Source organism: Narcine bancroftii, chromosome 14, assembly GCF_036971445.1.
Source record: "Narcine bancroftii isolate sNarBan1 chromosome 14, sNarBan1.hap1, whole genome shotgun sequence".
In the NCBI taxonomy this organism is placed as follows: domain Eukaryota; kingdom Metazoa; phylum Chordata; class Chondrichthyes; order Torpediniformes; family Narcinidae; genus Narcine; species Narcine bancroftii.
Window position 1 is genome coordinate 23,936,900 of NC_091482.1, and position 12,725 is coordinate 23,949,624.

The 12,725-nt window shown below is 41.1% G+C and overlaps 1 protein-coding gene across 4 annotated transcripts in view; it reads right to left on the reverse strand.

Annotated features, from left to right (window-relative positions):
* The window catches only part of tyw1 (tRNA-yW synthesizing protein 1 homolog (S. cerevisiae)), a 125,870-nt gene that overhangs the window by 101,123 nt on the left and 12,022 nt on the right, over positions 1 to 12,725 (reverse strand). For 3 of the 4 annotated variants that reach the window (XM_069912061.1, XM_069912062.1, XM_069912059.1), the window contains exons 6-7: positions 8,625 to 8,927; positions 6,954 to 7,073 (exon numbers count right to left, since the gene is read on the reverse strand). In XM_069912061.1, the coding sequence (XP_069768162.1) occupies positions 6,954 to 7,073; positions 8,625 to 8,927 (423 nt within the window). The remainder of the gene's footprint in view (positions 1 to 6,953; positions 7,074 to 8,624; positions 8,928 to 12,725) is intronic. The other variant, XM_069912063.1, reaches the window with a different exon arrangement.

Genomic DNA, 12,725 nt, shown 5'->3' on the forward strand with positions numbered 1-12,725 from the left:
CACTGGAGATTCTCAAGACATTATCTGGATTGGGGGATAGATGGCGATAGATTGGATAGGTGGGCTTGTCTTCCCTACTCCAAACCATGCTGAGGGATGACCTGATAAAAGTATACCAGATAATCTGAGCCATATATATGGTGGATAGCCCAAACTATTTTTCCGCATGATATGGGGTATAAGAAACAAGAGGATATCGGCTCAAGGTGAAAGGAAGGGTTTTTTAAAAGGAATCTGGAACACGCTGCTATAGGAGGTGGTACAATCAGATACGATTATGCTTGAGGCAGTTCGATGTACGCTTAAGTAAGCAAGAACTGCTCTTTTGTTTTTAATTAACTACTTCCTGTACTCAATTCAATTGCCTCCAGAGAACACAAAACAAAGCTTTTCACTGTGTCTCACTACATGTGTAAATAAACAATTTAATTCAATTCAAAAAAGATACAGTCAAATGGGATTAGTGTTGGCTGGCAAAATGTTTGGCGTGGATGTGATGAGCCATAGGGCCTATTTCTGTGCTGTACAACTCTGTAACTAAAACTGAAGATGAGCAACAGAGTTGCATTATCTAGTCAGTGAAGAATTAATTTGGGGTACCTGTTTATGATAGTTCTGAGGTAGTTGGAAAAGTGATGGGCAGGGAACATTTGTTCACCTGTTAAAATAAGGCACATGATACAAAGAATTGGTGATATAGTGGACAATTAAACCAAAAGTAGTGGTGTAGGGACAGTAAGATGATCTAAGATCGTAAGAGGACCCAGAAGAACTGGGAAAGTGGCCCAAGGAATGGAAGATTGAATTTAACTCAAAATTGCTGTTGCACTTTGGGTAGGACTTACATTGTGATTGGGAGGACCATCATGAGTGTTGGAGAACAGGGAGACTTTGTGTGGGGGGGGGGGTGGTACAGGTACGTTGCTCCTTGAAAACGGCCCCACAGGTAGGCAGGATGACGAAGGCAGCATTTGACACGCCTGACTTACTTGCTCATGGTACTGGGGACAGGAGCAGGATCGTCATGTCACAACTGCACATGACATTGGTGAGACCACATTGGAATACTGCATGCAATTTTCATCATTCAGTTTTAGGAAAGATATCATTAAGCTGGAAAGGGTGGCAGGGAAGATTCACAAGAATATTACCGGGACTGGTATAAGGAACGCTGGATAAGCTGAGACTTATCTCCCTTGAGGAGGCCAAGAAAAGGCTTTATCAATGTTTATAAAATTATGAGGGACATTGATAGTCATAATCTTCTCCCACCCTTCTCCCCAAGTAGGGAAATCTAAAACAAGGCAGCATAGATTTAAGGTGAGTTTGGAAAGATTTTTAAAGAACCTGAGGAACGTGAGGTAGGAACAATTGTAACTTTAAAAGGACATTTAGACAGGAACATGAGAATGCAGGCAAATTGGACAAGCTTTGTCAGCATGAACAGATTGGGCTGAAGGGCCTGTTTCCATGCTGAAGAGTTCAACAAGTCTGTGCGTGAAAAGGTAACAAGCAGACAGCAAAGCAAGTACTTCTAGGTGAATCTTTCATGTTAATATTGTCTTAACACTTTTATTCACTCAAGAATACCAGGGAAATGTTTCTTGTTGCCCACAGCTAACACTGCGATGCCTTGCTGTTTAACTCACTGAACGGGAATTGTCACATCAATTAGGAGTACAGTTATTTTCCATTATTGCGATAATTATGTAATAGCCCTTGCATTGGGTAACAAGTAATTTTTGGAAAAAGTCAAAAGCTTACATCCCATCCTTGCAGTAAGCAAATGCTCATTTCCACTTATCGTCTCCCCACTTGTAATGTTGGCCTCCACCCAATATGCCAGGAAAACAAATCTGCAGATGCTGGGGTCTCGTGCAGTACACAAAAAATGCTGGAGAAATCTTAGTTCACACAGCATCTACAGAAAGTAACTCACTCATCCACTCATTCCTTCCAGCAATCACTCCCTTGGTACCTAGCCCTGTGACCAGAAGAAGTATTACACCAGCTCGCATCTCTTCCCTCACCACAATTCAGGGCTCCAAATATCCCATCCAAGTGAAGCCACATCAATCTGTAGGGGTCATTTTACTGCACCCAGTGCTCCCAATGCAGCCTTCATTACACTGGGGAGACTGGATACAGATGGGGAGTCTGTATAATTGAGAACCTTCATTCTGTGTGCTGCAGAACAAGGACCTTCTAGTGGCCAACCCATTAAATTCCGTACCATATAATACCATGTCTGTCCACGACTTCATGCACTGTCGCACACAAAATGGAGGAACAGCAACTTGCATTTCATCTTGGCAGTCTCCAATCAGACCTCCAATTTCCATTCACCCCCCCTCCCTTTGTCTTGTTTCCTCCTGCTCCCCAGCTCCTTCCCTTCCTCCTCCCTATCAGAAAGATAAATCTTTCTTGGCCCTCCCCTCGCTCCCATCATTTCTCAGCTTCTAGCCCTCTCACCTGTATCCACCCATCATCTCTTACCTGTTGGACTGTATTCCTCCCACTTCTCCTTCCCCATCATTTTATTAGATGCCAGGATGATTTTATGGCACTCCTGAAGAAGGGCTCAGGCCCAGAATGTTGACTCTCTTGGAATACTGCGTGACCTGCTGAGATCCTCTAGCACTTTGGTGTCTGAACCAAGAAGCAATGTTCTTTCCCACCCCCCCACCCCCAACCCTCCTTCCCAACCGACCTAACTTTTAACACAGGATAAAAGAGATTAGTGGCAGAAAGCCTCTGTGGGAGGTGAAGAGCCATCAGCTCCCAAAGACCAAAACCTTTCCAAGAAGCAGCAAGTGGTCCAGAGTAATCTACCGAAGTGACCAACAAGCTTTAGTATGAATCCTGGGCAGAGAGAGAAGCATGGCTGAGGCAAATAGAGAGAGAGAGAAAAAACAAAGGAAATACAAGTCTTACTTCTTCCTAAATTTAGAACTTTAGTTTTTTTTTAAAAAAAGACAGACCATGCCAAGGAACGGAGCAGCAGTGCCACCTAGTGCCAGAGAAAACCAAGAAAGGACACAGAGTAACAGAACCACCTTGTGTCTGATGAGGGTATTAGTTTTATATTTTATACATACTGTAGATTGCTGGATCTTTTTTCAGTGAAGAGGACACACTCAATTCCTTCAGCACCTGTGTTGACATGTTATTTTTTCCAGCTCTAGACCCACAAGTGACCACGGCGCCCCCTTTCCCTCCTTCTGAGCCCCACACATGCATGTGAACCACTATGTTCTTCCAGCTCTACCCATTCCAGCCCGCACACGCGCATTATATTTCCCTACAGATGTGTCACCAGCCGCGATGGGGCCTACTCCATGCCCACGCAAGTATGCTGACATGATAATACAATCAACCCCTGCGATACAGAAAAGTTGTGCTCCCAGAAATAATCATATTGCAATGTTCTTTTACCCAAATTCCTTTTTCCAATTGAATTGCATTTTATAAGCAAGAATGGGTTCCTACACGGGGTTTTTAGACCATTTTATCATCAATGACAAAGTGACCTACCATTGTTACTTAACAGCTGAGGTAAACATTTGACTCGAGCGGTGGGGATGGGTGGGGAGTACACAAAGCTCATAAAAAAACAAATTTTGGTCATTTTTTTAGTCACTCAATACAGTGGGACAACAAAATTTGGATATGAATCACTCAGGGCAGGGATAGGAAGACATTTCTCTCTCTCCTCTTCCCCCCCCCCCTCCCGCCCCCCACAGAAGACAATAAAGACACAGAGATGAATAGTTTCCACAAATGAAGGGAATTAAGGAATAAGGGAAAGTGTGGTTTACGCAAAAGATCAGCCATGACTTTATTGATTAGTGAACCAGGCACAGGGGGCTGAATTGCCTATTCTTGATCCAATTTTTTTTAATGTTCCAGCTTAATACAAAACCTTAATGTGGTAGTGCTGCCATGTATCCAAAATCCTCATCCTTCTTGGAAGAAGAGGTCTGAGATTTGGGAAATACTGTTGGGGCAGCCTAAGTTCATTACTGCAGTGCATTTGGTAAATAGAATATAGATCACAGAAAAATATAGCTAGCTCAGGAACAGGCCTTTCAGCCCATGATGTCTATACCAACCATGTTGCCAATCTATCTAAACTAGATGGGCAATTTTCCACACTGCAGTACAGGTACCAAGGTACTACAACAGATTGGCCAGAACATACTTCAACTCCACATCTGGTCCCAAATCCTTTGCACCATGCAGGACTCTCAGCTATTCTTCTAAAGACTTGCTTTTGTGAAATTGAGGATCTCAGAAAGAAGCTGAGTTGGGCACCTGGCTAAACATAATTTTTAATGCTTCTGTGTCATCTTTATTATTTACTCCACTATCAGCTTAATTTTTATTTCAGGAACTTCATGTTTGACATTTACATTTTTATTTTATTTTTGGAAGTCCAACCGGAGATTTAAAAAAACACAAGGCTGGAGAAACTCAACTGGTCAAACAGTGTACCAAAGATAACCAACATTTTGGGCTCGAGGTTACCTTGATGAAGGGCTCCAGGTTGAAACTTTGATTATGTATCTTTATCTTAGCTACATTGACCTGCTGAGTTTCTCCAGCATTGTGCTTTTACTTCAAACACGGTGTCTACATTTTCCTGTTTTATTTATATACGAATTTTGAATTCACTGTACCAAAATATGCATCTTTCAGACCCACATGGGTTTTGTTTACAGTTCCTTTAAAAATAGTAAGAAACCAAGTACATGTACAGGTATTTAAAGAACAATCCATTGAGGACGTGCAGACAACACAAAGTAAACAATTCACTGAAAGGATTAGTTAATGCAGAACAAAAAGAAATCAATCGGGTGTGGCCATTAAATGATGTTGATTTACAATAATTAACAGTGCAAGACCGATGAGAGATTTTTATCCATTAAGTGATTAAATTAATTCTTCATCAGATTCTACTGTATTTGTGGTCATTCCAGACAAGTTATATGATCCTGTGTGTCTAATGGAACTGAATAATGTCTGTCCTGCACAAAATGCAAAATCTACTAAATAGTCACATAAGCTCGAAAGGCAAATGTCATAAATCCCAAAGTCCTCGTGGAAGTAGATAGGAAATGTTTGCAGTGTTCAATAAATAAATGTGAGGAATGAAAGTCAAAACAGGAATGTAGTTTGCAGCTCATAACTACAGCCTGAGGTATGCCCTTTATAAGTATGCTCTACATAGAACTGTTCCTGCAATGGCTGGATTTACAATTAGAAACAATCAAAGATGGCTACGCAACAGTAATCCGATAACAAGATCCAGAAAATACATGTCTGTGGTTGAACAAGGAGCTCGAAATTGCCATCTAAATTGAACTGTTCTTCCAAAGCCTATTTATACCTTACGGAGATATTTAACATTCAATTGTGCACAACATAAAGAAGTTACAGATACCACTAAAGATGAGAATTGTCTAATTACAATGGTTAAGAGATCTAGACAGTTAATTGGATTAAATGGATATGGGCCAATACAGGCAAATTCAGGCACATTGGTCAGCATGGACAAGGGTCTGCTTCTGTGTTGTATAACTCTATTGGTAAAATCCAGGGCTTGTTCATTTCAGTGTGAGCGGATTTTCAAAGGAGGGTTTTAATTACTGTCAAAAGCCCCTCAGGCACCAGGAATCAACTTTTACAATTGAGAGACTTCATCCTTTTCATTCTAATCACTGATGAACAACTTAAAAATAATTGTCATTTGCCCTCTCTCAGTCTCATTAATTAGTTTGTTTTTCAATGTAATTTGGCACAGAATGAACAATTGTAGCTGACAGTACATGTCTCAGCAAGGATCCTGTAATATAATTAGACAAAGGAGATAGACTGCCTGGAATAGGCAAAAAAAAAAAATTATAACCTTGTCACTGATACCCACATACTATAAGCAAAATGAAAAGAACATTTATTTTCCAGTGAAAAATGAGAGTGGCACAGTTCACACACTATTACAGCGCTAGCAACCCAGGTGCGTTCTCTCATTGTCTGCTCGAGTTTCCTTCAGGTGCTCTGGTTTCCTCCAACCCTTCTAAATGTACAGGGGTTGTAGGTTGATTGGGGAATTTGGGTGATATGGGTTTGTGGGCAGGAAGGGGCTGTAACCATGCTGCAAATTTTTTAAAATTTAAAATCTTGCAAAAAAAAATTGGAAATGTCCTTGAAATTGCCTCTATGTGTGGTGACTGCATTTACTATGTAGTATTATCTCTGTTCAATTCCAGAAGAGACAGGCTTGGTTGAATTGGGCAGCTGGGAATTAATACTGAAGTCCAAACAAATTATGATAAAGTATTATTTAACCTGCCTTGCAATAAGGTCAGAAAACAAACTGTAACAGTCACCTTCACAGAAACATGGCAAAGACTGAATTCAAGAATAGACACATCTTAGCCATGCTGGCAACACCCAAAACTACCTGTTGCACAGTCTCGAAGGGTATTTTAATTTTTGTTAATGACAGGGCAAGTCTTACAATGTAAAACCCAAGATTGAGATTCAAAGAAATGCTATCATAGACAAAGAGGATAAGCAAGGTGAAAAGATAACATTCAAGTCGAACACTATAAATATATTGAATTGTTATTTGGGATAAATGGAAAAACATGTCTTGCTACAAAAGTAATATTTGAAAATGCCTTTAAATTCTCTAAAGGAATTCTCCTTAAGCACTAAATGTCTTATACACTAAATCAAATAGTAAATGAAATAAAAATAGCTAAACCAGGGCACTTTTCATCACTGACAAAATAATAAGAACAAAGCCAATATACATTTTGCGCTGAAAGAAACTATTATATGCAGTCTTACTTAAGCATAGTTTGGTTCCGTCCTACAACCCTGTTTGATTGAATCAATATTGGTTGATTGTTGCAATAATCTTCCAAGGATGATAAATGGACATGTACCTTTGCTTGTTTCATGTTGTTTAATACAGTGCCCAGATCCTCTACGTCGATGACAGAACCACCTTCTGTTGCATCTTCCACCCCTGATTCTTCTTCACTGGTTGTTTCAAAAAGTTCTTCCTGGAAGACAACATGCAAATAAGAGCATGGGAAGATTACAATATTAACAGCAGTTAATACATTAAAAAATTATGACCATAAACTATATATCTGTTGCTTAATAAACCATTTGAATCATTAAGTAATTTACAGGAAAAATTCGACCATCTTTACACATGGATAAGCATGGAAAAAAGGGTGACAACATTAAATGTACAATGAAGAGCTGAGACTAATGGATATTTAAATGAACAAAAGCAATTGCCTTGAAGTTAAATATACAGCAGCCAAACATCCTTAGAAAAATTATTCACACGAGAAACTTTCAGATAATGTCCTGTGATTTTAAACAGTAGCCAGGGTAAAGCTTTAAGGCTTCCCAGCACATGGGACAAAATATTTCTTGCAACTGGAAATCTAGAATTGGCTGGGGTACACCAGATGTACTGCGCTCATATAGGGACCAAAAAGGTGATCTCTTTGATAGTTTGCAGTCATGGTCTGAGGTATGGTAACAAGATGAAATGGGTCTTAATCTAGACTAGTTTTGGTGCTATCTATCAAGAGTTGTTGAGACTTTGAGTTTCAGTTGGTATAAACACTTTAGTGACCCATCTTATAGACTGGCATAGGACTAGGACCAAGATACTGCCTTCAATTATAGATTTTGCCTCAACTTCAACAATATGTTGGTCAAAAGTCAAATTTATTGTCATCCGACTGCACAAGTACAACCTGACAAAACAGCGTTCTCTGGTCCTCAGCGCAAAACACTAGGAGCAGATGAAAGATGCAGTGTGTGTGGAAGGGGTCCTCAATGAATTTGCACTCTCTCTTCAGATAACGATTGGGTGGTGGGGGGGGGGGGGGGCGGGCTGGGAGAGAGACTCTCTGGATAAACGTGAGAGTTCCACAGTGGGTCATACCTTTGTCCTAGCCACTAGTACTGGAACCTCACTTGAAGACTCAATATTTAGTAATGCCAACAGATACTCAACTTTTCCAGCAAGGACCCCTAGAGCTTTATCGAGGAAAAAGCTTTACTTTGACTGCTATTAGCAGCAAGAAGCAGAAATTAGTGTAAATGAAAGGATAATGAGAGAAATACAAGCAACTAAATGGATTAATTCAAGAAATTAATTTATTAATATAAATCATTATCAATATTTGGCCAATAAATGATAATACAGGATTAATAATGCAGGAGGCAAACATTCCATTAGCAATATCCTTCCCAATGACCACAGATGGGGAAAAAAATAATCCAGAGTGAATACCCATCAGATATGAATCACAACTGTGTTCTTTTCCTCCTTATAGTTAAGTGGTCACTCAACAATTTGAACATCTTCTGTTTTCCATTGTAAAAGGCAAATTGGGCCAGATTGAAAGCAAAGATCGTATACATCCACAAACTAAGTGGGGATGATGCTGTATCCTGAGAGCCCAGTAAGTGTGAAACCACACTACAGATGCAAGTTGAAATTCATCCTCTGCCACATGCAAGATGACAGGCCAGAATTGTAATGCAAATACTCAATACAAAAGCATTTTTAATTGGCCCTAAATTACCTCTCCACTACTGTGATCCTTTATCTCTCCCAGTACTTCATCAGGCTGAAAGGATTTTTCTTTCCGCTTCTTCTCTTTGGACTTGCATTTTCCCTTTTTGCAGGTACCATCGCACTCTTTTTCTCCCCTTTTATCTCCTTTTTGAAGTGTATAAAGTCTGCTTAAAAACTTGGCTTGCCATCCTCTGAAATCAGCTTCGATGCTGCCAAGTTTGCTCTTGACCACATTGCAGTCGCCTTCTCCACGGGTCATAATGCGGCTGGCACTCAACATCCACAGCCACATATCAATGTTTTTACCAACCTGTAAAGATGTGTGCAGTATAGTCACATGTTAAAATGAGTTATTTTATTGTTCCCAATAATGTTACGTATATAACATGAAGCACACAAAATAACGTTAGCAAAGAAATGTTGAAGCGCCAGGAGGGTAATCATGAAAAATTAATTCCTGGCTCGGGAATATAACTGCAGCAACTGCAAAGGGAATACATTACAACAGGTTTGATCAATGTCTTGATCAGCAGTAATGATAGAGGATTCTATAGAGAGGGGTACAGAGTGTATCTGTGGTCGCGAATGAGACTCTAGGATGCTATTTTGTTTTTCCTGGTGTCATGATCGAGGATATTTCTGAGCATACACAAGACATTCTGAAAGGGAAGGCTAAGCATCACAGGCAATGGTCCACGTTGACACCAATGAGAGAGGAGCTCTGCAAACTGAATTTGGGGAATTACAGCTAAGGCTTACAATCTCAGAAAATAGATCATTGTGTTATTATCTTTTCTTCTTCTTTGGCTTAGCTTCGCGGACGAAGATTTATGGAGGGGGTAAAAAAGTCCACGTCAGCTGCAGGCTCGTTTGTGGCTGACCAGTCCGATGCGGGACAGGCAGACACGATTGCAGCGGTTGCAGGGGAAAATTGGTTGGTTGGGGTTGGGTGTTGGGTTTTGCCTCCTTTGCCTTTTGTCAGTGAGGTGGGCTCTGCGGTCTTCTTCAAAGGAGGCTGCTGCCCGCCAAACTGTGAGGCGCCAAGATGCACGGTTTGAGGCGTTATCAGCCCACTGGCGGTGGTCAATGTGGCAGGCACCAAGAGATTTCTTTAGGCAGTCCTTGTACCTTTTCTTTGGTGCACCTCTGTCACGGTGGCCAGTGGAGAGCTCGCCATATAATACGATCTTGGGAAGGCGATGGTCCTCCATTCTGGAGACGTGACCCATCCAGCCCAGCTGGATCTTCAGCAGCGTGGACTCGATGCTGTCGACCTCTGCCATCTCGAGTACCTCGACGTTAGGGGTGTGAGCGCTCCAATGGATGTTGAGGATGGAGCGGAGACAACGCTGGTGGAAGCGTTCTAGGAGCCATAGGTGGTGCCGGTAGAGGACCCATGATATAATGCAAATACACTTGATGCAAAACTGATAGCTCAATCTAGATCAGTGTTTTCAAACATTTTCTTTCCACTCGCATACCACCTTAAGTAATCCCTATGGCATTGGTGCTCTGTGATAGTAAATTGTTATTTAAGGTGGAATATATGTGGGGGGTGGGGGGGGGGGAGGGTGAGAACCACTGTTCTGGACCCAATTGTTCCTGAAATATTTTGCTTGAGAAAAATTGTCATTGGCCAATTTCCTTTGGAGTTATGAAACCATGCACATAACGAGTCAATTAGGTACGATTAAAACAGTAATCCCTTACTAATCACAGAGCATAAGGATTACTTAAGATGGTATGTGGGTGGAAAGAAAAAGTTTGGAAACCAATGATCTAGATGAAATAAGAAAGTGGACAAAGGAATGGTAGACAGAATTCAACTTGGATGAGATGTTAACTTCAGAAGTCAAACTAGAGTATCACTTATATGATGAATTTTAGGATGCATAAGAGCATTATAGAACAGATAGAGTTGGGTGTACAGATACATAGTTCCAGGAATGTGGCGACACAGGTAGATGGGGTGGTGAAGCTATTTGGCTCACTGGCCTTCATTGATAAGGACACAGAGAACAGGGACATCATGTTACAACTTTACAAGATGTTCGTGACACCACACTTGACAAAACAGTGTTCTCTGGTCCTCAGCGCAAAGCACTAGGAGCAGATGAAAGATGCAGTGTGTGTGGAAGGGGTCCTCAATGAATTTGCACTCTCTCTTCAGACAACGATCCTGGTAGATCAAGTTGATTGATTGGGTGGTGGGGTGCTGGGGGGGGGGCGGGGGGGGGGGTCTGGGAGAGAGACCAGCTGGTCAACCAGCTGGTAGAAAAGACTGGAGACCTGTGTCCAGTTATTGCTGCAGGGAGTGGTGCTAGGTACTCTGTTGTCACCTATATTAGGTTAGATTAAAATGCTAGTGGCTTAATTAGTAGGTTTGCAGATGACACCAGGACAGGACATAAAGAGTGAACAACAGGGGCTTGGGGACTGCTGAGAACAGAGACCTAGAGATACAGACACATAGTTCCCTGAAGCTGGTGGCACAGGTGGACAAAATGATGAAGAAAACATTTGCCTTCAGTGGATGGAGTGGTGTGCACAAGAGTTGGGACATCATGTTACAGTTGTACAAGATGCTAGTTAGGCCACACCTGGAACATCATGTGTCATTCTGGTCACCACATTACAAGGAGGATGTGATTAAGCAGGGGAGAGTGCATAAAAGATTCATAAACATATTGCCTGAACACAAGTAGGATTGACATGGGAGATGCAGTTGATGTTGTGTACTTGAACTTACAAAAACCCTTTTTTCGAGGTGCCACACATTACTCTGCTAAACAAGATGAGAGTCCGTGGAATTACAGGAAGGATATTAGCATCGGTAGAGCATTGACTGGTTGGCAAGAAACAGAGAGTTGAAAGAAAAGGATCCTATTCTGCTTAGTTACCAGTAGTAACCATAACCATATAACCATTTACGGAGCGGAAACAGGCCATGTTGGCCTTTCGAGTCCGCACCGGTTCACTGATTTTGTGCGCCCTCTTCAGGCATTGGTGATTTTAAGTGTAGTGTATCTTTGAGAATTTTAACATCTATCCATAGGTACTCTGTACTTTGGATGTGAAACCTCATATTAAAATATTCAAAAACATTCGCTGTGTGGGAGAAGCCAGTGAGTGGCCGTGGACAATAGCTTCTCAGACTGGAGGCCTTGGACTAGTGGTGTGCTGCAGGGATCGGTGCTGGGACCAGCATAGTTTGTCATCTAGATCCACAATCTGGACAACAATGTGGTGATTGGATCAGCAAGTTTGCAGACAATACTCAGATCAGAAGCATTGTGGACAGCAAGGAAGGTTTTCAAACCTTGCAGAGGGATCTGGTCCAGCTGGAATAAACAGTAAATGGAATTTAACATGAACAACTGTGAGGTGTTGCGTTTAGTTTAATGAAGATTTTTAAATATTTGGAACAAATTGTATGGGTTTCATATTCATTGGGAAGTCATAGTGTTGAGTAACTTTTCACTACAGGACAACAATAGCAGTATTGAAATACCTCGCGCAAAATGACAAACATCTTGAAAATAAAATGCCAGACAGTGAATTTAGAAAAATGAAATCTTCATATTCACAAATTCCGGTGTTCTGCATGGGTCAGTGTTACGTGATTTGGATTATGGAATAAAGGAATTTGTGGCTAAATATGCAGATGATACAAAACTAGGTGGTAGGTCAGGTGTTGATGAGGATACCAAAAAGCTGCAGAGAGACTTGGATAGATTAGGAGAACGGGCAAAGTGATGGCAGATGAAATACTCTGTTGGAAAGTGTATGGTCATGCACTTTAGTAGAATAAATAGACAGGCAGACTATTATTTAGATAGGAAGAAAATTCAAAATTCTAGGGTGCAAAGATCTTGGGAGTCCTCATGCAAGATACTCTAAAGGTTAACTTCCAGGTTGAGACAGTTGTGATAAAGGTGAATGCAATGTTGGCATTCATTTCCAGATGAATAGCATATAAGAGCAGGGATGTAATGTTGAGACTCTATAAAGCACTGGTGAAACCTCATTTGGAATACTGTGTACAGTTTTAGATGCCTTATTTGAAAAAAGGCGTCCTGACATTGTAGAGCGTTCAGAGAAGATTCAC